The 25,327-nt window shown below is 34.3% G+C and overlaps 1 protein-coding gene across 3 annotated transcripts in view; it reads right to left on the bottom strand.

The window, feature by feature from the left end:
• Positions 1 to 25,327, bottom strand: part of RPS6KA2 (ribosomal protein S6 kinase A2) — a 503,566-nt gene that overhangs the window by 72,996 nt on the left and 405,243 nt on the right. For all 3 annotated transcript variants that reach the window (XM_074309346.1, XM_074309347.1, XM_074309344.1), the window contains 2 exons: positions 17,643 to 17,713; positions 12,297 to 12,385 (listed from right to left, as the gene is read on the bottom strand). In XM_074309346.1, coding sequence (XP_074165447.1) covers positions 12,297 to 12,385; positions 17,643 to 17,713 — 160 coding nt within the window. The remainder of the gene's footprint in view (positions 1 to 12,296; positions 12,386 to 17,642; positions 17,714 to 25,327) is intronic.

Here is a 25,327-nt window from a genome sequence, read left to right as displayed (position 1 = left end):
CAAATCATTATATTATAAACATTTGAAGTCCTTTCTCCTTTTAATTTTCCTGTGTTATATTTGCCATTTACCAAGGTTTTTAAAAAATTATCAATACTGGCTTGACAATTATATTCATCAGTTCTTTTAGCATATTGGGCTCCATATGTAGGAACTTGAACTCTCATTGACTAGGTCACGTAGGGCTAATGACTCAAATATATATGTACTCTTCAGTCATGGTAAGCCAGATTAATAATAAGAGTTAGCACATATAAAGTATTTTAATGTTTAAAAGTAATTTATGTTTAAATAATTTTTGATCTTCCCAACAATCTTATAATGTAGGCTCTATTTTTACCTCCATTTTATAGAGAGGAAAGAGTCACAGGGAGGTCAAGTCATTTGCTAGTTAAGTGTCATAGATAGTATTCTAGCTCAGTTCATCAGCCACCAAGTCCTGGGTTTGAAATTAATCTTTAGTTGACTAGCTAAAAACACTAGGGCTTCCTTTCCCCAGTAAATTATTTTCTTTTCGATTCTGTCTTAGGGATTCCAATTCGTATTTTTGAACAAAATAATATGTAATAAAATAGTCTTTTGTACATAGTTACTTTTAATAATTAAACTTAACATGTTTAACCAGTGGCAATGAGCAGACTTCTGGGTTGAAAGAGGGAATCAAATAATGGGCATGCTTTTCTCAAGACTAATATTGATTTGCTATGTAATTATAATCAGATATTATCACTCACTGAGGCAATCAATCTTGGTCAATCCAAAGTGGATATTATTACCTGTAATCTATTTATATTACATCTAAGTTATGGGATAACAATTGAGGTCCCAGGAAAAAAAAAAAAGTCAAACAAAACAAGGTTTTCACACCTTATTTGCCACATGCATTTACAAATATTTAATTTCATCTATAATTGCAGATATTTAATTTTTGGGATCTGGGATAATGTGCCGACAAAGACCCTAAGGATAGGAAGTAGATGTGTGATTTAATTGTTATAAAGGACTCCTGGAAAAGGAAAACTCCCTTTATGAATACTTTCTTTCCAACTTAAGGTTTTAAAGAGTTGCCTAGAGCACTAATAGGGTGAATGATTTGTACAGGATCACACAGCCAATATTCATTGGAAACAGGAGTTGAATTCAAGCTCCAAGCCCAGCTCAACATGAATTACACCATCCTGTCCTTCAAAAAAGTCTAAAGACCATCATATGTAGGTGTTGATTATTATATTTCTGTTTATTATTGTTAGTTTAATCACTTCTACTTTAATCCCTTATGCTATATTGTTTCCTTTAAAGTCATATCATAAAAACTATGACATAATTGTGAACATAAATTAGCCAGAATTCTACTTTTGTTTCAGTTTTTATCTTTTATTAAATGCCATGATGGCTCTTTGGGGAATCTTTAAATAAATTATTTCAGCAAGTATATCATAAAGTTTTAATTTCTATTGCCCCAAGGATTCATATTGGCATTAAAAATACAATGTTATTACTCTATGGGATTCCCATGTATTGAGTAAGCTGTTCCCCAAAGTCTCTTGATAGCATCCTATAATAAAATATTCATTGTCTCATCTTCCTGTCTATAACTGGCTTTGAGAAGTTTTTTGTCTATCTTTGAAAGTTTCAAATAAGGATAGTTTTATCTTTAAAAATAAAAAAGTCTTTCCTTATTTTATTAATGTCATGTTTTTTAATATTAAAAACACTCTTTGTGCCTAAATCTAGTTTCCTATTATCCTACAAATTTCACTTTGTGAGCATTATTTTTAGGTATTTGTTGTAATCACAGTTAGGGAACTATTCATATGTAATGTGGGAAATGAGTTTGATTGTCTTATAATTGTATCTAGTAATTGTATAGATAATTAAAAATATTTTAGAGTCCCCTTTGATCTCTATTCTTTTTTCATGTATATATCTATAATATATTTAATAGTCAAGTCTTTATGGTACTCAGATGCCAAGTATAATTCTACATTCATTCATTTGTTCATTATGGATGAAATACTTGCTATATAAAATATACTATAATAGGCACTGGAGATATATATAATGTAGATAAAACATAGTCTCTGACTTAACAGAGTTAAGATTGGAGATAAATCATTCACAGGACAAATATAAACTCTTATTTTTATGCAGAATAGATCTAAGGATTCTGGATTTTATTAGATCCTCATGTTTACTTTGGGGTGAGATGGCCTTTTTGTGAGTCATATTTCATAAAGGAAACCCTCTGAGCCATTTTTTGGTTTATTTCTAGGCCTGATCTCATATTAGGGACAATATGGCTATTTTTTACCAATTAGCCCAAAGGTAGTTTCTACTAGTGTTAATATAGGACCCAATTTTAGTGTTAATATATGACCTAACTTTCAGGTCAAGATATTTTGGTATCATGATATGTTAATCTCTTAGATAAAATGAAAGCTGAAAAGATTAACTTTGGAAGGAAAATGCATATACACACATACATACACACACACACACACACCCTCTGATAATAGGGGCTGCACTCATACAGGTGTTCTTTGAATGATTTGATTTGATTGACTATTTAAAGGAAGCTTGTTTAGCTGTAGTATTTTTGTATTCATCAGCACATCTAATCTTTGCTTCAGGTTCTCTAGGGACACTTCCAATTCCTCAGGAATATCTGCTTCAGTAATTCTAATAAAAGTTACAGATGCTCATTAGCAATTAAGAAAAGAGTTATTAGATTTTAATAAACAATGCTAGCAGGTGGGATCTTTTTCTATTTTTTAATCTAACTCCTATTTGTGGGGGAAAAAGGCCAAAAATGATGGATTTATTAGTAATTGATGTAAATACTGCCACTTAAATAAAACTAATGAACAATTTGTAATTTTTTGTCCTTTTAAAAATTATCACAGATAATTCTATCACAAGAAGCAGCACTGAACTGTGCTAACCTTTTAGGTTTACCAAGCATAGAAAACTTTTTGCAATAAATTTGTTGCTTGTTTTTTATATAATTATTTTGCTTGTTTAGCAATCTCTCAGTCTTGTCTACAGTGTGACTGAGTCATACTTTATTTTTAGACCCAGCTATCTTGGTAATTGTGATTTTTTTTTATGAGGAATATGGAATAAAATGATAAAGGAAAGAAACAAGCACTCAATAAGTGCCTACTTTGTGCCAGGTATTGTGCTATGTTTTACAAACAGTCCATTTAGTCTACACAATCCTGGGAGGTGGATGATATTATTATATTCCAATTTTTCAGTTGAGGAAACTGAGATACAGAAGTTAAATGATGCCCAGAACAACACAGTTAGTAAATATGAATCGAGGTCTTTCTGACTCCAGGTCCAGTGCTATATCTGTTGCTACTAAGCTGCTTCTAATGTATCTTTAAGTTCTTTGATTTCATTCTGGTACAAAAATGGAGACAACCTCCTCAAAGATCAAGTAGTCTGTTACCTACATGGTATGATTTGAGATCTATCAACAGGAAGTCAATAAATATTTACTGAGTTCTTCCTATGTAAAAGGAGCTATGCTATGTGTGTTATTTATTTTTTATTATAGCTTTTTATTTACAAAGCATCTGCACGGGTAATTTTTCAACGCTGACCCTTGCAAAACTTTCTTTTCAAATTTTTCCCTCCTTCCCTTCATCCTGTCCCCTATGGCAGATAGTCTATACATGTTAAATATGTTAAAAATATATGTTAAATCCAATATATGTATACATATTTATACAGTTATCTTGCTGCACAAAAAAAAAAAAATCAGATCTAGAAAGAAAAAAAATCTGAGAAGGAAAACAAAATGCAAGCAAACATCAACAGAAAATGTGAAAGTGCTTTGTTGGGGTCCACACTCAGTTCCCTATGTGTAAATTATTTAAAGAAAAGATGCATACAGTTCCTGCTCTAAAGGTGTTCATGTTCTCTTGAGAAGATAACATATAAGTAACTACGTACATAGAGGTTTATATATTATAAATGGAAGAAAATCTCAGTGGAAAGGCAATAGCAGACAAGGGTAGGATGGAGAGGGGTTGGGAAAGACTTCCTGTAAAAGATGGGATTTATGTTGAGTTTTGAAGGATACCAGGGAAGGCAGGAAGCAGAAGTAAAATTTGGAGAGATTTCAGGCATTATAGCCAGTGAAAAATCACCAAAGTTAGGAAATGGAGTTGTTACATTTGAGGGATAGAAAGTAGATCAGGATTGCTGAATCACAGGAGATGTGGAGGGGACAGTATGGGATAAGAAGACTGAAAGGGCAGGAAGGGATCAGGTACTAAAAAGGTTTTCAATGCCAGACAGAACATTTTATTGTATTTGAAACTGTAAGGAATAAGAAGTTTCTATGGTTCATTGAGTGGTAGAGATGGGGTGACCTAGTCAGATGTATGCATTGGGAAAATCATTGGAAGCTAACTGGAGGATTGATTAGCATGGGGAAGGACTCTAGACCAAGAAGACTACAAATGAACAATTGGACAGGTAAGAGGAAAATCAGGAGAGATCAGACTAATGAAAACTTGGAGAAAAGAGGGTTCTAGCAAGGGGAGGGTGATCAACAATGTCAAATGCTGCAGAAAATAAGTCAGGAAGGATGAGAATTCAGTTACTGTGGAAAGAATTAGAAATGGCCTTCTGCCAAAAAACAAACAAAACGAACAAACAAACAAAAAAGAAACAAAAAAACAAAACACCATAAAATGAAAAAAACAAAACAACACAAATCCTCCAAAAACTCAACTGATTTTCTGTATCTCTTGAAATTCCACTATTATAGATTCATTTCTTTAGGCTCCACAACACTTGGAGAGGTAGAGTGGAAAAGACACTGGATTAGGAATTTTGGAGAGAGAATTCCAATTCAATTCTCTCACTACTAAAAATAGCTCATACACGTAGAGGAATTTATGTTACAAAGCTACATAAGTACATTATCTCATTTGATCCTCACGACAACTCTCTGAGGTAATTCAGATATAATTATTTTACAGATTAAGAAATTGAGAAGTAGAGAGGTTAAGTGGTTTGTGCAAAGTCACACAGCTAATAAACAAGATTTTGAATCCAAGTTCCATCACTCCAAATTCAGCATGATTTTTCACTGTAGAATAGCAGCCTCCCCAATTATCACAGCTACCAAGTTCATTTAAAAAGGAATTGGAGGGGGGGCAGAACAAACATGAACCATTCTTATAGTTTAGCCACAGGTCTGTGGGACATGTAAGTGAACAAATAATTGGCTGAGAGTAGGTAACAATTTGTACTTTTCCCAGGAAGTTAACTAATTCCTCAAAGAAGCAAAACAGGGAAAATATGGGCTTCAAATACATTCAGTGTAGGATTTTGGAAACACCACTCAACATATAACTGATTCACTACTTATATTGAATTCTATGTGCAAATCCCATAAAATTCTTTGCTAAGAAGAATTTTATTAACCAGATTCCAACTACTCCAGGTATTTGAACTTGAGAAAATTTCATTTCTTTTTTTAGAGGCTTATAATTTAGCCAGTTGTCTTCGTTTATTTAAATTAGTGAGATTTTATTGTATTTCAGTCTTCTAGAATCTCAGTGGAATAATTTGGTCAATTGCAGAAATTTGTTTCTGCTCATTTATCTTATTTCCTTTGGGAATTTGTTAACTTCCAAAGCATGTGGCTACACATGTATCATGATGAAAAAGAATAAACAAGAGGCTATACAGATTTCCTCCTCCTCACTCATGCCCACTGAATCGCTTCCTTTGCACTTATCCTCCATATATAATCTCAGTTCGTACTTTATACATTCCCTTGGGATGTATCATTTCACAATCATTTCAATGTTTGAATATTAGCAACTTTTCATGCTTGCTAAATATTTGGTCTATGAAGTCATTGTCCCTATTAAGCAATGATGGGGAAAACTACCTGCAGAAGGGAAAGAATGTCAGAATCTAGGCTGCTGAATGAGCTAGAGCATTTCTAAACTATTCTACACAAAAAAGTCAAGAGTGTGACAGAAGAATCATAGAAAGAAAAATAGCTTTCTTGTTTGTTCCTTTTCTTGTGACTCACTCATTTCTTTAGAAGAGATGGTTTCCTCTTAAACTAAAGAGACACAATGGAAAGATCAGAGCACTTTGATTTTTCTTAATAAAAGAAATGTGAACTGAATTTTTTCTTCAACCATTAGCTAGTTTAATATAAGTAAAGCTGAGTTCTGGATAGCTCATGGAAAGGGGTCCCTGAGGATGACTGAATCAAGATGATTTGTCTTCTCTAGCAGATTTTAGTAAGAATGCATTTCTTTCATTTCTTCTTTCCTTCTTTGGAGAGGAAGAAGGCTATATATCTTCTTCCCTTCTCATTGTTAAATTTCCAGCAGGATCTTTTAGTGTTCTGTTTGGCTACCCTCATATATTTTTGTCAGGGATGAGGATATTTATAATGCTATGGTAAACAGGACCTCTTCCATTTTTCTTCCTCCTTGTAATTATCTCAGTAGAGAGGATGAAAGGTTTAAGAATGCCTCCCTCAAAATGGTGGGTCTTTTATTACAAGTATAAAGGCTTGCTGGTAATTGTGTCTATTGTCATTTTCCTCTATTCCCTATTTTACAACCAAACAGCAGGAAAAAGTGATGTGTATCCACTTTCAGGAAACAAAGAGGTCGGATTGGAGAGCCAGGAAGAAATTTCTATTATTAAAATCCTAGAAATGTTTATAGAGAGAGCCACTCTCATATTTCCCAGTCAAGAGATTTTCATATATCTAAATGAGAGTGGAAGGGAATGGAGACACACCGATACTAGTCTTAATTTTGCTTCAGTATCCCTACTGCTTATCAGAATGTCTAGCACATCACAGATGCTTAATAGAGAGTCACTCTATTATAGATTTATAATATATATTTTTCCTTGTCCTAAGATCCTTCCCTCTTTTTTATTTTTTTACTCTATAACTAATTAGCATTCATGTTGAAAATGGGTGAGTACACAATGTTAATAGTAGTCTGAATAATAAATCTTTTCTTTAAAAATGTATATAATAAAATAACTTTGCTAGGTGGTACAGCAGATAGGGTATGGAGTCAGGAAGATTCATCTTCCTAAATTCAAATCTGATTTTAAATACTTATTTTATTTGTGTTACCTTGGACAAATCACTTAAACATTTTTGCTTCTGTTTCCTCATCTAGAAAATGAGCTGAAGAAGGAAATGGCAGACTACTCCAGTATCTTTCCAAAGAAAACCCCAAATGAGATTATGAAGGGTCAGACATGAAAAGAGTAGATTTCACACAGAAATGTAGAAGTATAGTCTCATTTTATGAAAATGTAATTATTTTTTCATGGGAATTAAATTAATGGTTCTCTATCACCTCTATTGGAGATAAAAAAGAAATGTTTAAATAATATTTCAGTCTTATGGTTTCTAGATCATAGGATCACATATTTTATGCTAGAAGGGACCCAATAGTTATCTAATTCAACCTACTAATTTTATGTATGAAGAAGCTGTTACATAGAGAGTAAGCAGAAAAGCTGGGATTTGAACCCAAGTCTTCTGACCCACAATTTAGTTTGTTTTCATTCAGGTGAGAATAACATATTAGTTTAAAGACTAAGATTATATACATATCTTATCTTCTTTCTTGAAGTATTTAAATTCCTAATGGTCTTCATTTTTATTACAATATGAAAGATTTGCTGACACCCCTGAAGAATAATGAACTCAAATGATAGCAAAAAGGTAGCAGAAGCCAATTAGTTAAAAGAGTTATAGAGTTAACATTTTGGCACAATTTCTTCAGCCTGGAGTTAGATTTACATTATAAACTCTGCACTGGAGATGAAAAAAAAAAATCAAGCCTCAGCTTTATGACATTTCATTTTTCAAGCTCCCCAACTTAAATAAGGGCAAATAAAACTGCTTTAGTCATCAAAAATACAAAAATAGTTTCTGGGAAATTTCACAGGCAGGATGAAGCAGTTGTTAGAAGAGTCCTTGAAGCATCATATTTCAATTCTTGACATACACTGAGAAAATCTGAACACTGGGGTTTATGGGTTCAAAGACTAGAATAAAATTAAGCATGTAGCTTTAATGTTTGCCTTTGAATTAAGGTTCTTATGCCTGACATCTTAACTAAAGATGAAGATTATGTCCTTTTTGAAGCCACACTGACAGATTCAAAAATTCTTGTAAGATTGTGGAACATTTGGCTTGAATCCTTTTAATGGAGTTATAAAAAGAAATTATATATACACTCGTCTTAATTCAAAATGTGTCTGTGTATGTGAACATTAGGTTTTACAGCTCCAATGCTTTCCTTTTTAAAAAAATCTATTTTTAGAAACTACCACCTCAATTCAAGTAGAAAATTTTACTTTATCGAGTCTTCCCAGTCCAGAGGTAAAGATGCTCCAACTAGTTAAGAGAAAAGATCTTGAAATGCAGTCTCATGTTAGTTTCTAGGGTTCTACAATCAAAGGGCTCTGCAAGGCCTCAAAGCTCACAACCGTAGAGTCAGTATAAGCCACTGGATGAATTTTAGGATAGGTTTGCCAGATAAGTTTAGAAGGCTTCTACTGTCGGTGGAAAGACAGGAAGAGAAGATGTATTCCAACTCTTTTGGCTTAAACTATGGAAAAGGTTGGAAGGAAAAATCAAAAGAAGATAAACTAGAAAGTGTTTTCCTTAATCCTTGGAAAGCCTGATCAATTGACACTGACACTAACAAAAGAACTGTGATAGAGCTATTCCCAAATACAATCTTTGTTCTTTGGGATTCTGATTGCTCACTGGGTCATTCTGCCTATACATATAGTTGACAATCTATCTTCCCTGAGAAACATGAATCTTCATTATTTTCCCTGACAAAAGTAAAGATGTTACTTTGTAATAATAACAATAAATTTAATAATATTATTCATAAAACACTTACTATATGCCAGGCATTATGCTAAGCATTTTATAATTATTATCTCAGTTGATCTTGTGGGAGGTAGATGTTTTTTTATCCCCATTTTACAGATGAGGAAACTGAGACAAATAGAAGTTAACTGATGTGCCCAGAATCACACAGCTATTAGATATCTGAAACCATATTTGAAGTCTTTTTAATTCCAGGCCTAGAGTTCTATCTATTGGTCACCATTTTTAAAATCTACTTTAATTTTTGATTGTTTCATACTCAAGGAAGATGGAGTTTTTAATGTCAGGAGCTTTTTAATATTTCTCCAGTCTGTCAGGTTAATCTGATCACAAGGTCTTTAAGGGTCTTTATTTAGTTTTTTTTTTTAAGTTTATTTATTTTAATACACATTGCTTTATGAATCATGTTGGGAAAGAAAAATCAGAACAAAAGGGAAACACCATGGAGAGGAAAATAAAATAGACAAAAAAAGTGAACATAGCATGTGTTGATTTATATTCAATCTCCATATTTTTTTTTCTGGATGCAAATGGCATCTTCTGTCCAAAACCTATTGGGATTGCTATGGATCACCAAATAGTAGTCTTTATTTTTTAATCTGTTTTGTTTTTATATCACTACCATTTCCAAATATTTTACTCCTTCCTCTCCAAACAAGTTTTATAAAAAAGAATTTTTTTTAAAAGAGTAGGGAAAAGCAATTCAGTAAAACTCACCAAATCACAACAGATCATTAACATGGCAGGTGCTATGGTGACTAGTAAACAGAAAGATTTTTAATCCAACCAATTTACATTTTCAATCTCAACTCTAATGCTTCATTTAATCCAATAATTCATCAGTCTAGAACTGAAAGGACACTCAGAACTAGTCTAACTTCATTTTAGAGATGAGGTTACAATTTGAACTTAGAACTCTGACTCCAATCAATATTCTGAACTATATAACTGTGCAATTATTGGCAAGGCATTTAACCTCTCTGTGGCTCAATTTTCTCGACTGTAAAATGGAGATTTTTTGGGGGAGGGTGTTTATATTTTAAAATTGTAAGGATCAAATGAAATAATATATGTAAAGAATTTTAGAAATATGTATTGTTAAATAAATATCAGCCATTGATAACATGGAGAGAGTGTATCATAGTAGACCTCAAACCTAGGAAGACTGCAGTTTTAATTTGATAACTGTTACTTATTAGCTGTGCAATCATAGGCAAATCACACTCTTTGATTTTGGGTTTTCTCATATGTAATTTGGGAGAAACAATAAGTAAGTGTACCTAGCTAAATCACTGGATACCAGACCTGGGATTTTATTAATACAGTCAACCCCCAGGTTAGGAAATTCTCTCTACCAATTCCAATGTCAACTGCAATTTAGAGTCACAAAGAGTTGGGGTGGGTGGAGGGTGGTTAAATGATTGCCTTGGGTCATAAATCTATTTGTATCAAAGGCTGGACTAGAACCCAGGTCTCTGAGGTTATTATTATTATTTTTTTTTTAAATAACTAAACTAAGTTACTTCTCAATCTTTAATCTTTAAGCACAACATCAACATCAGCTTTAATTACTCTTTACAATCTTTGTTTTTCCTCCCTCCCTTGTCCTACTACACCTTGATAACAAGACACTGGGAAATACATTTATTTCTGGAAATACATGGGAAAAGAAAAGAAGACTTAGTTAATCTCTAAGTGGAAGGATACATTTTTTAGAATGGCCTTTGAAGGAAGGAGAAGCCCTGAGTTTTTAGAAGAACCAAGTACTTAAGTACTAAATTTTGGTGTTTACAAGATTCTAGGTTTTGTGGTTATTGTTTGAAAGCACAATAGTAGAAAAATAAAAATATGAGTTTCCCTTAAGCTTCAATGAATGAACAGTATGATGCTTCTCATTTTACAGATGGATAATTCACAGCTTGGAAAGCTTGGCTTTAATTGTGTAATGAGAATAAGAATGTATAAGAATTGAATTAGAATACTTCACACATAGACAATCAAATTCTCTTTCTTTTCTTTAAAATCCAGTTATTAAAGAATGAGGAGGAAATGAAAGTTAATCCTTAAATATGTAGGGTATCAGCATAAGTCCTGACATCCCTGAAAAATCCAATGTTCAAACAGAAAATAATGAACAAAAGCATCACAGGGGTGCTATGAAGACCAAATATGAAAGTCCTCTGAAAGGAATAAAGTGCAAAGTATTAATATTAAATATTGGTACTTTCTGGTCTTGCAAATACTAGGTAAGTGTGCTGCAATGTTTATCAGAGGCCTTTCTTCTAATCACTAGTGCCTTATCTCACTTGTGGTCCCCCATCTTATGATGTAAGTTGCTTTTGATGTGTGAATTTCTACATGTAGGAGTAAGTTTAAGTGATAAACCACTTAGGTCAATTGTTTATTATACTAATTATTTATAAAGGAAATGAAGACTAGGCAAGATTTGTTAGTGATCTGCATTAGAAGCAAGAATTTCATTTTGTGAGTTCTTTGTACTAAGAAAATCATATCAGACCCAACACAAAATCTTTTAAGTATCTTAGAAAAATTTGCTATTTAAAGGAATTATTTGTGTAAAGATTGTAAAGATCACAATTGGCTTTTCTTTTTTTTTTCTTTTTTTTCTCCTTTTTGATAAACCAAGTTCTTCACATTGCTGGATTTGCAGGAGGGAAAAGGCAAATTAAAAAACTGCAGATTAAAAATCCTGCTTTTGGTTTTATGATAGTTTTTTTTTTTAATTAGAAATATTGTTTTATGGATTGTCTACCAATCTCGAACAGTTTATGGTCTTTGAGAATTCCCTAAGACACTAAGATAAATCATTTCCCCAATATCATATAGCTAATATAACTTCCTGACTGAAGTTAGTTCTCTATCAATAACCACATGATATCACAACACATAAAGCCTTTTTGAAGTTGGAAACTAGTTAGAAAATTGTTCTAAATGTAAATAAGTTGAGTGTATTAAAAAATTTTTCTTACCATGGTTTTAAGGGGAAAAAAACCCCCAAAAACATTGCATACTGAAAATAGATCCAGTTGCCTCTCCAGGAACTAGATGCTTTATCTTTTTGCATTTTTCCCACATGAAGAAATGGCTTATTTATATGATCATAACAAAGATTTGCCACTTGCAATTTTTGGAGAAAAAGATCATGGGTGTAGCTTATGCTCTGGGGGCCAATGCTATATGCATCAGCTTCTGCATCCTTTGCTGGGAACTCTTCCGTTATTACAGAATTCTCAATCTCAGTAAAAATGGCTCTAGAACATATTCATGGAGGAAAGGACAAATAGCCACACCTACATTAACAGTCAGAATTGCATGGGGGCACACAGAAATAATGCACATTCATTCATACCTAGTCTGTTGGAGGGGTTCCTTTTGAAGAGTGCTCGCAGCAAACTTTGGGCTTCAATGCTTAGAAACTGAGGCATCCCAAGCTTGGCTCTGAAAAATATAAGAGAGTTTTCTTGTATACATAAATGTGTAAAACAAAAGAAGAGACCCTTCTGAGGACTGTCTGAAATACTGACTATTCAGTGTTGGTAGCTGAAGCCCACAGACACAGAACTCCCTTTGTGTCAGAAAAGAACACACCTGTGGCACAGTAGCATTAGCTGTCCTTTTATAATTCTGATATTCAAATCCATGGACATTTTGAGTTAAAAGCAAAACCTGAAATATAAGGTATCCCAAAATTCTTAGAGTGGTCACTAAGACTTTGGGGAACACTCTATATTTCTAGCAGGTGACAGCCCTTCTAATTTGCTAGAGATTTCACTAACTTCAGAAATGAGTAAAGTAGATTTACTTTATATTCACTTACCCTTCGAAAACAGCCCATTATCTAATGCAGCCCATAGCATCTATAGAATAACTTCAACTAAAACTTCAAGGGCATAATAATACTAATTTACATTTCTCTAGCATCCTAAAATCTGCAAAATGCCTTATATGTATATAGGTGATGCTGTTACCTATATTTTACAGATAAATGCTAAGACATTAAATGATTTGCTCAGGGTCACACAGTTAATGTCTGAGATAGGATTAAAATTCAGGTCTGAGTTCCAGTCTAGCACTGTATCTACTGTATTACCTAGAAAACCAGCTCACCAAATTGAATCGTTCATGTTGGCCTAGTTAGGTGAGCCAATTGGAGAGATAACTTGTGTTTCCTTCTTCTATTGCTAGAATACCAGTCTGCTGGAGCACCAGTTCTTAATATGGAGCAATGCATTTAAAGAAGAAGGAAATAGAAGAGGAAGAGGAGGAGAGGAATAAGGAGAAGTAGGGATGGAGAAAAGGACTGAGAGGAGGATGGGAGGAAGAAATGGAAAGAAGAAAAGGAAAAGAAGGATAAGGAGGAAAAGGAAAAAGGAAAGGAAGAACAAGAAAGAGAAGAAAGGAAGAGGTGAGGGAGGAGAGAAGGTACAGGAGGAGGAGGAGATGGCATTTCATATTTTTGGCAAGATGGATAGAAGCTTTCTATTACTTCAAAAGAATCACTTTTAGGATTTTCTTTCAGAGAGACCTATTTTTATTCCTTCTCTTTAAATAAAATACTGTTCCTTGAGAATGGTTCATTTTATAAAAAAAAAACAAAAACAAAAAACCCCCCAAAGAATTCACCAAAAAGCATTTTAAAATGCCTACATTGTATCAGGCATTGTGGCTTTGGGGATATGAAGAAACAACTCTAGGAGCTGATGCTTTGAAATCACATCTCCAAATAAGGGAGTGGTATGCTCTATTTTAAAGTACAAATATATAAATTTTCAGTTTTTTTAAGAATAAAATTAGGAGGGGGTGCTGGTAGGTGGCAGCAGCAGGATTATTTGTTTTTCAAAAGAATTCACAATAGGGTTCCTTTAAATTGCTTCCTTCTTTCATTTAGGATAGGATTTAATTTACAAAAATTTTAGCTTATGTTCCACTTTTCAGGAAGTTCTCTGTTGTACAAAATGGCAAGTGTATGCACTGTCAGCAGGACTGGGGGTGGAGAGTGGTTAAGCAGACTAGTTCTTGGACTCTTCTGCTGACTGTAATTTCATTCTCTTAATCGTGAATTTGTAGAAGCCTTTCCAGAGTGCACTGTGTCTCCTCCCTCTCTTCTCTCTTTCATTTCCCCATGCCTATTTCATTTCCTGAAACTCTTATGGAGATGAGGATATCTTTAAATTGTGGATATGTGGCCATGTTCAGGTTTCATTATCCTTCATCCTAAGTGAGTTTAAGGGTAAAAAAAATTCTTGACAATAATTATGATGCTAAACTAAGTTATTATAATTATTATTATTATTATTTTTTTTTGCCAAGAACAATTTTCAAATAATGGCTGAAAAATGGAATCAGGGACTTTCAAGGAATGAACTGGGAAATGGTAAGAAGACTCAGCCTTTAGATTTAATTATGATGCTTAGACAAGATGGCACATTAATTATAAAGGTAGACATGTCCTCTAACAGCTATTAAGATAATCCAAGCAGAAATAGTATCAGTTTTTCACTGTCACCCCATTATGTTCTAGAAAAATTATCTAAGACGAGGGAATCTGAACTTTGTCTTACTTAATGCTTGGTTCCTGAATGGAGACTGTATTATCATACTAGGGTGAATGCTAGGGCCAGAATTAGCTTTATTGAAATTAAGGCAAAGTGATTTGGGGGGACCCTCTCACACGATATCCTTTTCAACAATCTCACTCTTCCAAGTGCCCAATATCAGAGTTTTTGATTATCTTATAGGGAAGAAAGTGATTTGGTTAAATGCAATATAAATGTTGAAAGATAGGACAGGATAGTGGATAAGAAGTTGAATGTAGAGGTAGGAAGGGCTAATTCAGCCCTTTACACATTTACTTTTACACATTTTAGCTGTGTGAACGTGAGGAACTAGGGAACTCTCTGACTATGAATTGCTGATCTGCTTCACAGGAAGGAATTTTCATTGGTATGGGCTATTTTCTAAGCAGATGAAATTACAGAACTGGACCCAAATTACCTGAGCTTAATTACATTTTAAAAAACGATATGTAAAGGACAATGATTTAAAGGAATGAATATTTAATTTTGTAACTTTTTTTGTGTTAAAGCAATTGAATAGGAATATACTTGGGGACAGGAACACCTGTCTAGTGCTCTGTAATCACCTTGAATTTACCTCGAGTATTATTAAGGATACCTAGAGCTTCAGGCAGACAGCACAATTTTGCCCCAGATCAGGGGTTCTTAAGCTAGAGATAGTACAATAATTTTTTTTTTGATAACTTCATTTTACTACAATTGATTTCCTTTGAATTTATTTTATTTTATGCATTTTTTTTACTTTAGAAGGAATTTACAGGTTTCATCAGTTTGAAAGGGACTCAGTGAACTACTAAACAAAAACAAAAATGAAAAACCAAGAGCCTTTAGTGTTCTTAGGGAGGTTAGACTATATCTAGAAAAGCCTGGGAATATTAAGTAGAGATTGCTGGAAAAAAAGCTTTCTCAGGATATATGTTTATTCCTGAAATACCCTAGGATTCCCTCTGTGTTGAACCTGAGTAATAATACAGACATAATCTTTCGGAGGCAACTTAAGCTATCCTTCCTTCTCTTCTTATGAATCCCAGATGAAACCAGTTTTAGGTTCAGAGCAGGTTTTTGTGATGGTGGGTCAGCATATATTGACAAACTGATAGGACAATCCATCTCTAACTCAGTGGAGTATAGGAAAAGGTAGTGTGAGGGATAAAGAGAAGAAATTAAGCTCAACTTCAGGCATACATTCAGTATTCTTGAGCAGTTATTACTGATTGCCTACCCTGCACTATCAAGAAAAATTTCTGGATTTCCTACCCAGAACAAGGAGTATTCTAACAATTTCAAAATGATGCTAATCACCATCAGTATCTGGCAGAGGGTCAATAATCAGCCCAATGTCAATCAGAGCCAGTCAGTTGCAAAGAGGAATTGAACATTTCTCTCCCAATCACTTGGCCACTGCTCTTTTTTTTCTCCTTTGAAGTCTCTAAATCTCCTCTCAGCTTGTGGTTCATCATACAAAGTGACCCAAATAAATTATGGAGTTCTGAACCTTTGCCATTTACATAAGTAGTTTTTACTTGGGGTTTCTACTGAACAAGTCAATGAGGTTAGAGTAACTGATCTTAGGGGCTCCCCCCAACGATACAAGGGGCTTCTAGGTGGCAAAGTACTGGCTTTGGAGTCAGGAGGACTTGAGTTCAAATCCAGCCTCAGACATTTACTAGCTATGTGACCCTGGACAAGTCACTTATCTTCAAATGCCTCAGCTTCTTCATCCGTAAAATGAGCAGAAGGAAATGACAAACTACTCCAGTATCTTTATCAAGAAAAGCTCCAAATGGGGCCACAAAGTGTCATTCATGGCTGAAGTGACTCAACAATAACAACTAGCTTAATAATAATAATAGATATAAAAATAAGCATTATCATGTTATATAGCATTTTATAGTTTATATTGTTGGGATTTAGTCATTTAGTCATGTCTCACTCTTTTTTTTTTTTTTTTTTTTTTTTTTTTGGCAAAGATTTGTAAAGCATTTTATAAATACCTCATTGTATCCTTACCACAATGCTAAGAGATAAGGATTATGGAATTCTGATCATAAACATTGATCACTAGAATCTTTCAGTGGGATTACTCATATCCAGACATTTATTTCATGTATAGATGGAAATTAAGTTGAAATTATTATTATTGCTATTATTTATTATTGCTAATATTCTATCATTATTCTCAGACTTGTACCCTTTGAAATAAGAGTAAACAGTAGAAACAAGACAGACAATATTAATAAGTATTACACTAGGCTAATAGTTCTCTCTGCCCCAGCCATGCTCCTACATTTTTCCTGGCAGCCTTTCCTTTCTCCTCTTTCTTTTTTGAAATCCTTATTTGTAAGGCTCTATGTTTGGAAACTTCCAAACTAGAAAATTTCAACTTCCCAGATAATTGACAATTATCTCAATTTGTTTGTGAATTAGGGAAACTGACCACAACCATCTGAAGAGAAGAGGAATTTGGGTAGGGGCTTCAAATAAAACACCTGGCCTTGTTCAGTTTCTCTGAGCTGTTGTGATAGAACCAGTAATACTGCCTTTGAGGGGTTGGTATAAATATGCAAAGGGTCTTGGGAGTATTCTCTGGCAATACCAATAAGCTATGACCTGCAATGCAATCAGGACCAGCGTGCCCAAAGATTCCTGGTGACATTAGTAATTGTATTCCTTTCATGTTTTGCCTTAGCAGTTTAGTCAGATTTGGAGATGGCAGACTGCAGGCCCAGTTTGGATGATCTTGGCACTTTTGCCCTGGAGAACCTGCTTTCTCCATTATACTTGGTTGTCCCCAGTTAAGACTTGAGGCTTTCCTTTAAAGGAGAGGTTATTAACAATTTTTGTTGTTTGAACCCCTTCTTTTATCCTCTGGTAAAGCCTGACACACCCTTTCTCAAGTATTTTTAAATGAATAAAATAAAATACATAAGATTAACAAAAATTATACTCAATTATGGAAAACTTTTTAAAATTTCACAGATCTCCTATTAAGAACCCTTGTTAAATCAAAAACTTTTTGTATTACCTGGACCACCTGATGCTTCTGAGAGACTCTTCCTCCTCCTACCAACCAGCCCAATAATAAGAACTGTGCTCAAATGATGAGTTTTGTTACTTACTTGAGGATGAGGGCCATGGTCTCTTTTCTGTCCTTTCCTTGGAACGGCAGTGACCCTGTTAGCATCTCAAACTGCAGAACAACAAATAAAATGGTAAAATTCATGACATTAAGCTCACAGACTATAGCTATATAAAATCAGTACCTCAATAACCCAGGCAGCAGAAAATACATATCAGTGGTGTATAGAAAATCAGCTCCTTCAAAAGCAAATGCTTTGGAAAATATATGACATTAACTACATTTGCTATATTTATATAACAATTTTAAAGTCATAAAATAATCTTCTTATTTGAGCTTTACATATTTAAGTATGTAGAATAAGTATCATCATCGTCATTTTATATATGGGAAAACTGAGGTCAGAGTAACTAATTTATTTTAACAATTAGTAATTAGCAGAACTGTGGTTTAAATTCAGCTCTTCTGATTGCAAATCCAAGATCTTTTTTTTTTTTTTTTTTAAACATATTATGGGGTAAGAAAGGCCAAATACATAGAATGGATCTACATGCTATAGGCAAATTGACCTAAAATGTAAATAGAAAATCAAAATACACATGCCCTGGAGTGCACTCTACACTCCAGATAGTAAAAAAATAAATAAATGGACAGCTGCTAGGCTGAAATCTCTAATGAAAATCAAGTTTTGAGACTTGTTTTTCTCCAAACAATAAATTTCTTTTAAGTACTCATTTCCTTTAGCCCACAAAGCTTTAAATTAGATGTAAGCTGGCAGTAGCAGAACATTTACATGGTCTTATCACAGTAGTACTAACATCTGGCTAGTTATGATTTACAAGCTATAGCTCCTACTCACCTTTCCTCCTCTCCCCTCTGCAAAATAAGATCCTGATTCTAATTGAAGCGAGCTTAGTGTTATTCTCTCTATGGTCCTTTGGCAGTTTAAGTTACAAGGGAGGGCAGTCTGGAGCAGATGTTTGTGATCTTGTTAAATTTGTACCACGCTTGATTGCTTGGGCCAACATGGTGGTATATTTCTCCATCTCATTTTTATTGCCACTCCCTTGAAATTCAGGCCCCGCTTCTGAAAAGCTATTTTCAGATCTCTGCCTATTTGGATGATTGGAGAGAGCTCCACAATAATAAAATGTGCCGTCCTTTGCATACAAGGATGGAAATCATAAGAGTGTGACATTCACATAGGACTTTAAAATTTCCCAAGTGATTTACATAGGTCTCATTTGGATCTTCCGAAATAGAGACTACAGGTGGTTTCCTTCAAACCTCAGGTCAACCATTTATTTCATGAGACCTTTCCAAATTATACCCAGCTGCTAGTGCACTCTCCCTCCCCCATTACCTAGCATTGATTCTGTATTTTGTGGACAGAGAGAGACACACACATAATTTATAGTCTCAAAGTTAGGGAGACTTGGATTTAAATCCTGCATTTGACACACACATACTGTATGACCCTGAACAAATTACTTAAACTATTAGTGCTCCAGAGCCTACTCTCCAGGAGAGATCTATTTTGGTAAAGAGAGTTCCCTCACCTGGGAGTTTCCAATACTAATCACAGATCCAATTTCACTCTTTCTTTTCTCCCTTTCTGCTACAAATCATGATTTGACTTTTAAAAAATTTTTTGTTGATTGTTTGGAATTAAGAAAGGGACAAAAGGACATATAAAACAGATTAAATTTAAAAGTGTGTCAACCCAAACCTTTTCTGATTCCTCTACCCAAGCTGGTTGTTAATCATTTACTAGTACAACCCTTTTTTTGTATATTGTCTTTCTCTATTAGAATAGAAACTTTTTGAGGATAAGAATTATCTTTTTGCTTACATTTGCATTTTTTCCTTATGTTTGCATTTTAGTGCATACAGTGAGTGTTAAAAATGCTTTATATATTAGGAAAAGTAGATACATTTACTAGTTATGATGGTCTAAAAAATGTTATGCGAGTAAATAAAGGGGAGGGGAGAATCATCTCAGACATAAGACCCCGGATGAGAAAGATTTATTTTCTACTGTACTCTGACACAGATGGATTACATCCATGGGGCCTCTACATTTTGAAATGGCATTAGCAAGCCTGAAGCTCATGTAGAGTAGGTTAAACAGTATTGTGAAAAGCCTGGAACTTGTGGCACATGGGATCATACTGAAGCATTGGGGAAGTTCACCAGAGAAGAAAGATCTGGGAAGGATCAATTATTTGAAGGGTGGGCCATATGGTAGAGGATTCAAACCTTATTTTTGGCTTGGACCTAGAAAGTAGAACTAGAAATAATGAATAAAAGTTGTAGGGACACTGATTTTGGCTTGATAAAATAAGTGAAAAGAAATCTCTAAGAATTCATGCATCCATAGGGTGCAGTGATTAAAAGCTGGGCCTAGATCAGGAAGACTCATTCTTCTGAGTTCAAATCTGACCTCAGACACTTACTAGCTGTGTGACTGTGAGCGAGTTACTTAACCCTGTTGCTTCAGTTTTCTCATCTTTAAATGAGCCAATCAAGTTTTTTTTTTCTTTTTTACTATTATGGAAATGCTTGTTTTGTTAAGTTCAAAATAAAATAAAACAATTTACATATTTTAAAAATTGAGCTGGGGAAGGAAATGTCAAACCATTCTATAATCTTTACCAAGAAAATCCCAAATGGAGTCATGAAGAGTCGGACAAGACTGAAAAATGAAAAAACAATTTAAAATGTTCAACACGGGAATAAATGTCTCGATTTAAATCACAAGCCTTCCTTTATCTGTTAAAACAGGCCTTATAAAACAAAATTGCTGTTAATAAAACATTTATTATTATTAATATTCAATAGCCAGTCTGCTTTTTCTTTGAAGACTTCTAAGACCCACATTAGACTGGTATGTTAATAAGGTGCTTAGCCATATAGTAATTGCTCAATGATACTTGTGGGTCCGCTTAATACAGCCCTCTGTGCTGTACTGGGTACATGCTGCTACTTAACATGAGCTTCTTAGGAAGGATCATGGTCATGCTTTTTGTATTTTTTTTCAAGCTATCATCAGTCTACTTAAATTTCATTCTATTTCCTCAATAGGCCCCTCTCCAACCCAGAGAAAGAGATCATTTCATTATGACTGCCAGGAATAGTCACTCAGGAGTTGTTTGAAGGCATTTTATCATTCCATTTAATCAGGAACTGATTTATATGAATCCGTGGAACATTATACATATTAAGCCTTTTGGCTCCGATAGACCACATTGCTGATACTGACCAAGTTATCCAGAATAAATTGAAAAAAGACAGCTCACCTTTGAGACCCAAGCAATAGCAGAATGTGCTTAGCAAGAGCTACTGGAGAATCATTTACAAATTACCACCTGCCAGGGCCAGACCCTGTTGTTCTGCTGAGTGGGTTTTACGTGGAGCCCTGCCCCATCTTGGTTATAGGTTCAATCTCTACCCAATCATCAGGATGGGATTCACAGCTGCTGCTGTCATCTATTGTGCTTCTGACTAGAAAGCTAAAAAAATAGGACAGCAGCAGAAAGACCCCCTAAGTAGACATTTTATTTTTTGCTACCAAAAGACTGACTCCTAAACATAATTATGTCTTAAGCAACTTAAGCAGTGGGGACCCCTCATGGTGAATGATGTGGGTCTTTCTGGCTACTGAGGGGCTAGAAGTTAGAAATTTTACTTGGTGGCCCAGACATTAAATTTATGTTACTGATGGAAATCTTTAAGTACATTAAAAGTGGCACTTTAATCCTAAATGTGTAATCCACATTCAAGGTTCAATTGGACAAACATTTATACAATATGTGCTAGATGTTGGGATGAAATGAAAAGTTTATGGTTTCTGTCATTGTGGAATTTACATTCAAGTAGGACATTTCATGTCTCTATATGCACATACAGTAGAACAGTCACATAAATCAACTGTTTATTCTTCTAGAGCTATCTTATATCAAGGACTGACTACATATCTTTTATTTAGATATCTTTATATGTATAAATGTTTGTCATACCATAAGGCAGGGCTTCTTTAACTTTTCCCACTTGTGATCCCTTTCTGCCTGAGAAATTTTTATGTGAGTCTGGGTATATAGGTATAGAAATCAAACATTTATTGATAATAAAACAGAATTTCACAACCTTCACATCCAATTTTATGACTCCATGTGGGGTCACAACCAACAGTTTAAGAAGCTTTGCTAAGGCACTCTTTAAGGAAACAAAACAAAACAAAACAAAAAACTAGCCTACATTTATTAGGAAAAATGTTTCTACCTAAAAAGTTCTGCAAGGAAAGCTACAAAAAAGTCAATATAAGATGGTAAACAAACTGGCATTACTGAGTTGTTTTTAGGAGGCTGTGGGCACTAATACAATTGACCTGGAAACTTGGACTCTAGTTCTGGTTCACCACTAATTAGTGGTGAGAGTTTGGAGAGGTTCCTTATCTGTTACTGTATTGATACTATGGTTTTTTTTTGGAGTAATTTTTTCAGTTATGTCTGACTCTTCATGACTCTATTTAGGGTTTTCTTGGCAAGGATACTGGAGTAGTTTGCCATTTCCTTCTCTAATTCATTTTATAGATGAGGAAACTGAGGCAAAAAATGTCAAGTGTCTTGCCCAGCTAGTAAGTGTTTAAGGCCGGATTTGGGTTTTAATCTCTTGATTCTATTTTTAGCACTCTCTTCACTGTACCACCTAGCTGCCCTGAAGGGACTGGACTACATAATTTCCAAGATTCTTTCCAGTTCTTGAATTCTGAGTCTATGAAAAGGTTAATCTCTCAATGCCTAGGAAACTCTCCTAAACTATATCACCTAAGACTTGACAATCAGCAGGAGAGGAAGATGTTTGGAGTTCTCCTTATCAAGTAAATAATAAGTTGGGGCAGGAAAAAAAAAAAGAGAGATAGAAAAGTTCCACAAGAATTAATTAAAATATCCTTGCCAAAAAGCAATTTCCAGCCCTGATGTAAAGATATGTTAATAATTTCAGAAGATACACATATCAATATTAAAAAATGTTTTCTTCAAGTTATAAATTCCTAACTGAGAGAATTCAATCTTGCTCAAGGAGATTCACTTAGAATAGAAATACAGTCTTTGTATAGCTCTGTGAAAGAAAGAAAAGAAGAAAGGAAAGAAGCAAGAAAAGAAGAAGGAATGTGAAGAAAGAAAAAAAAATGCAGATGGAGTTTTTTAACAGGCTTCTGTCTTCAGTGAAGTGAACCAGTTACTATGTGGGAGACCAAACAGTCTCCTTGGTGTGTAAACTTAATGGCTCTTAACTTTCCTTAGCAAAGCAAACAGAAGGTGCCTCATGAACCAAATGAGTTTTATGAGCTGATCTCTTCATCAGCTAAGGCTATTATCCACACACTATATCTTCCCCTATTCCCTCCCAATGGACATTCTATTTATTGCAAAATGAATTCTGAAGCCACTATGGAGAATGTATGAGACAACAGAGCCAGAAGTCCTGGATGTAAATCTCAGCTCTGTCACTGTCTTGTTCTTTGGCCATAGGCAAAGTGCTTCATGTCTGCAATGCCTTGACAAACTCCTTTGTACATTAGGGATATAAATATTTGACAATTATTTACTAGGGTTTTTGTCAAGAATTTTATATAATGTAGTACAAAATCAATCTGGGTTGTAATTATTTTTATTACTGGAGGAAAAGAGAATTCAAGTTAGGCAGCATGATATAGAGGGAAGAGTACTAGTTCCAGAGCATTCAGGTCCCAACTTTTACATTTACTAATGGTGAGAGCCTGGTTAAATCATTTAACCTTTCTGGTGAAATTTTTCTTCCTCTTCCTCATCTCTGAAATTACAGGGATAGACTTGATAATTCCTCAGGGTAATAGATAAAGAAGCCAATGGAATCAAGAAGACCTGAATTTGAATTCTGTCTCAGATACCTGATAGCTATGTGACCTTATTACTTAATCTATCTCTTTTGGTTTCTTCTTCTGTAAAATAGAGAATGTAATAGCAACCTAACAAAGTTGTTGTAAGACTCAAATAAGAGAATATATGTAAACGCTTATTATTACTATGATCCTATAACTTTCCTGGACTTCACAATCTCTCTCTTCTTCAATATTGACTTATGCTACACTAAAGATGTGCTCCAAGAAAACCAGATTATTTGGGGCAGCTGGGAGGGAAAGCTGAAGAGCGATGGGAGAGGGCTTTTCTCTCTGCAACATAACAATAAGGAATTCTATCAGGGTTTCTTCAATTGTCAAATAAAATGAACACAGCCATGGTTTCAAATTCTGTCTCTGACCTGTGTAACCTCGAGAAGTCACTAAAGCCTTTTTGGGTTTCTAGTTTCCTCATCTGTAAGATGAAGGAGCTGGACCCAATGATCCCACAAACTGTCACTGAGTCATATTTTGGGTGAAGACTAGGTACAATGCTGGCCAATGCTGGGAGGCTGAGGACAGCAGCTTTTTTGCAAAATCAGACTTGTTACATAGGAAGCATGCTATTGCACATCCCAACGGGAATCGGAAGATGTGACAGAAACAAAGGATAGTCCAAAGTAGGAGAAGAGATGAACGAATTGGAGTCCATAACATCTCAATGTTTGGGAGGATTTGTGTGCTACAGAGAAATATTAATATGAAGAATTCAAGGTATTATGGACAAACCTCTAAGAAGTAATGCAAGTGTATATCAACTAACATAATTTAGAAATCTATCATTTAAAAATATTAACAATAAAGATGTTTTTGGAGGTTTTGTCATTAATATATACTTTATCTGTCTACAACACACACATATATGTAGATATTCATATATATATATATAATGTACACACACATATATAAAACATATCCATAATATATTGTATATATATATATAGATATATAGATATATACACATACATGCATATATTACATATATTTATATATATATCCAGATATATAATGCTATCAATGTATGGAACTCATTGGTGAATAAATTTTCTCAACCAATGTAGTTGCTAAGTACTTTGCAGGCATATGGAGTTGCTTGGGGGAAATGAAGGGGTAAATGATATGTTTAAGGCCATCAGCCAGTAGCTATTAGAAATGGGACTTGATTCTGGGGTTAACTTTGTTTCCATGAGCTCACCCTTTCTGCCCTGCTTTTTATTTTCTCTCTTCCCCAATCCCTTCTCTCCCTCTTTCCTTTTCTCATCCCTCCCAACAGACATAAGAAAAGAAAATGAAAGTGAAAACTAAGATACAATCTCTATTCTCCTCTAATTTGTCATTCTCTCACAAAGTAATAGAACAAAGGAGGTCTTGGAATTAAGCCTCAACTATGGCATTGAGGCAGCCATACATCAGGGAGAAAGCCCAAAATAGATTTTACAGGATATAGATGGCATACTTGAAAATGACAAAGTCTGGTCTCAGTTGTGAGGTAAAAATTTCCTAAATCTTAAAAGCTGTATATACAGATGAATTTAAATTTTCTTGAATTTAATTAATTGAATGTATTAATAATTTCTTATTAATAGAGTGATATGGTGGATAGACAACATGTCTTGAATCCAGAAAGATTTGGAATCAAGTCCTTTCTCTGACATATATTGACTGTGAGATATTAGGTAAGCAATTCTATATGACTATAAGTTTCAGAGAGGGGACCATCTGCATTGGCAAAAAGTTACCTAACAGAAGAATTCCCTATAGGGAATTCACAAGTCACAATCTGT

Source organism: Sminthopsis crassicaudata, chromosome 4, assembly GCF_048593235.1.
Source record: "Sminthopsis crassicaudata isolate SCR6 chromosome 4, ASM4859323v1, whole genome shotgun sequence".
Taxonomy (NCBI): domain Eukaryota; kingdom Metazoa; phylum Chordata; class Mammalia; order Dasyuromorphia; family Dasyuridae; genus Sminthopsis; species Sminthopsis crassicaudata.
Note: the sequence above shows the minus strand (reverse complement) of the source record. Positions and strands in the feature narration are given on the sequence as shown.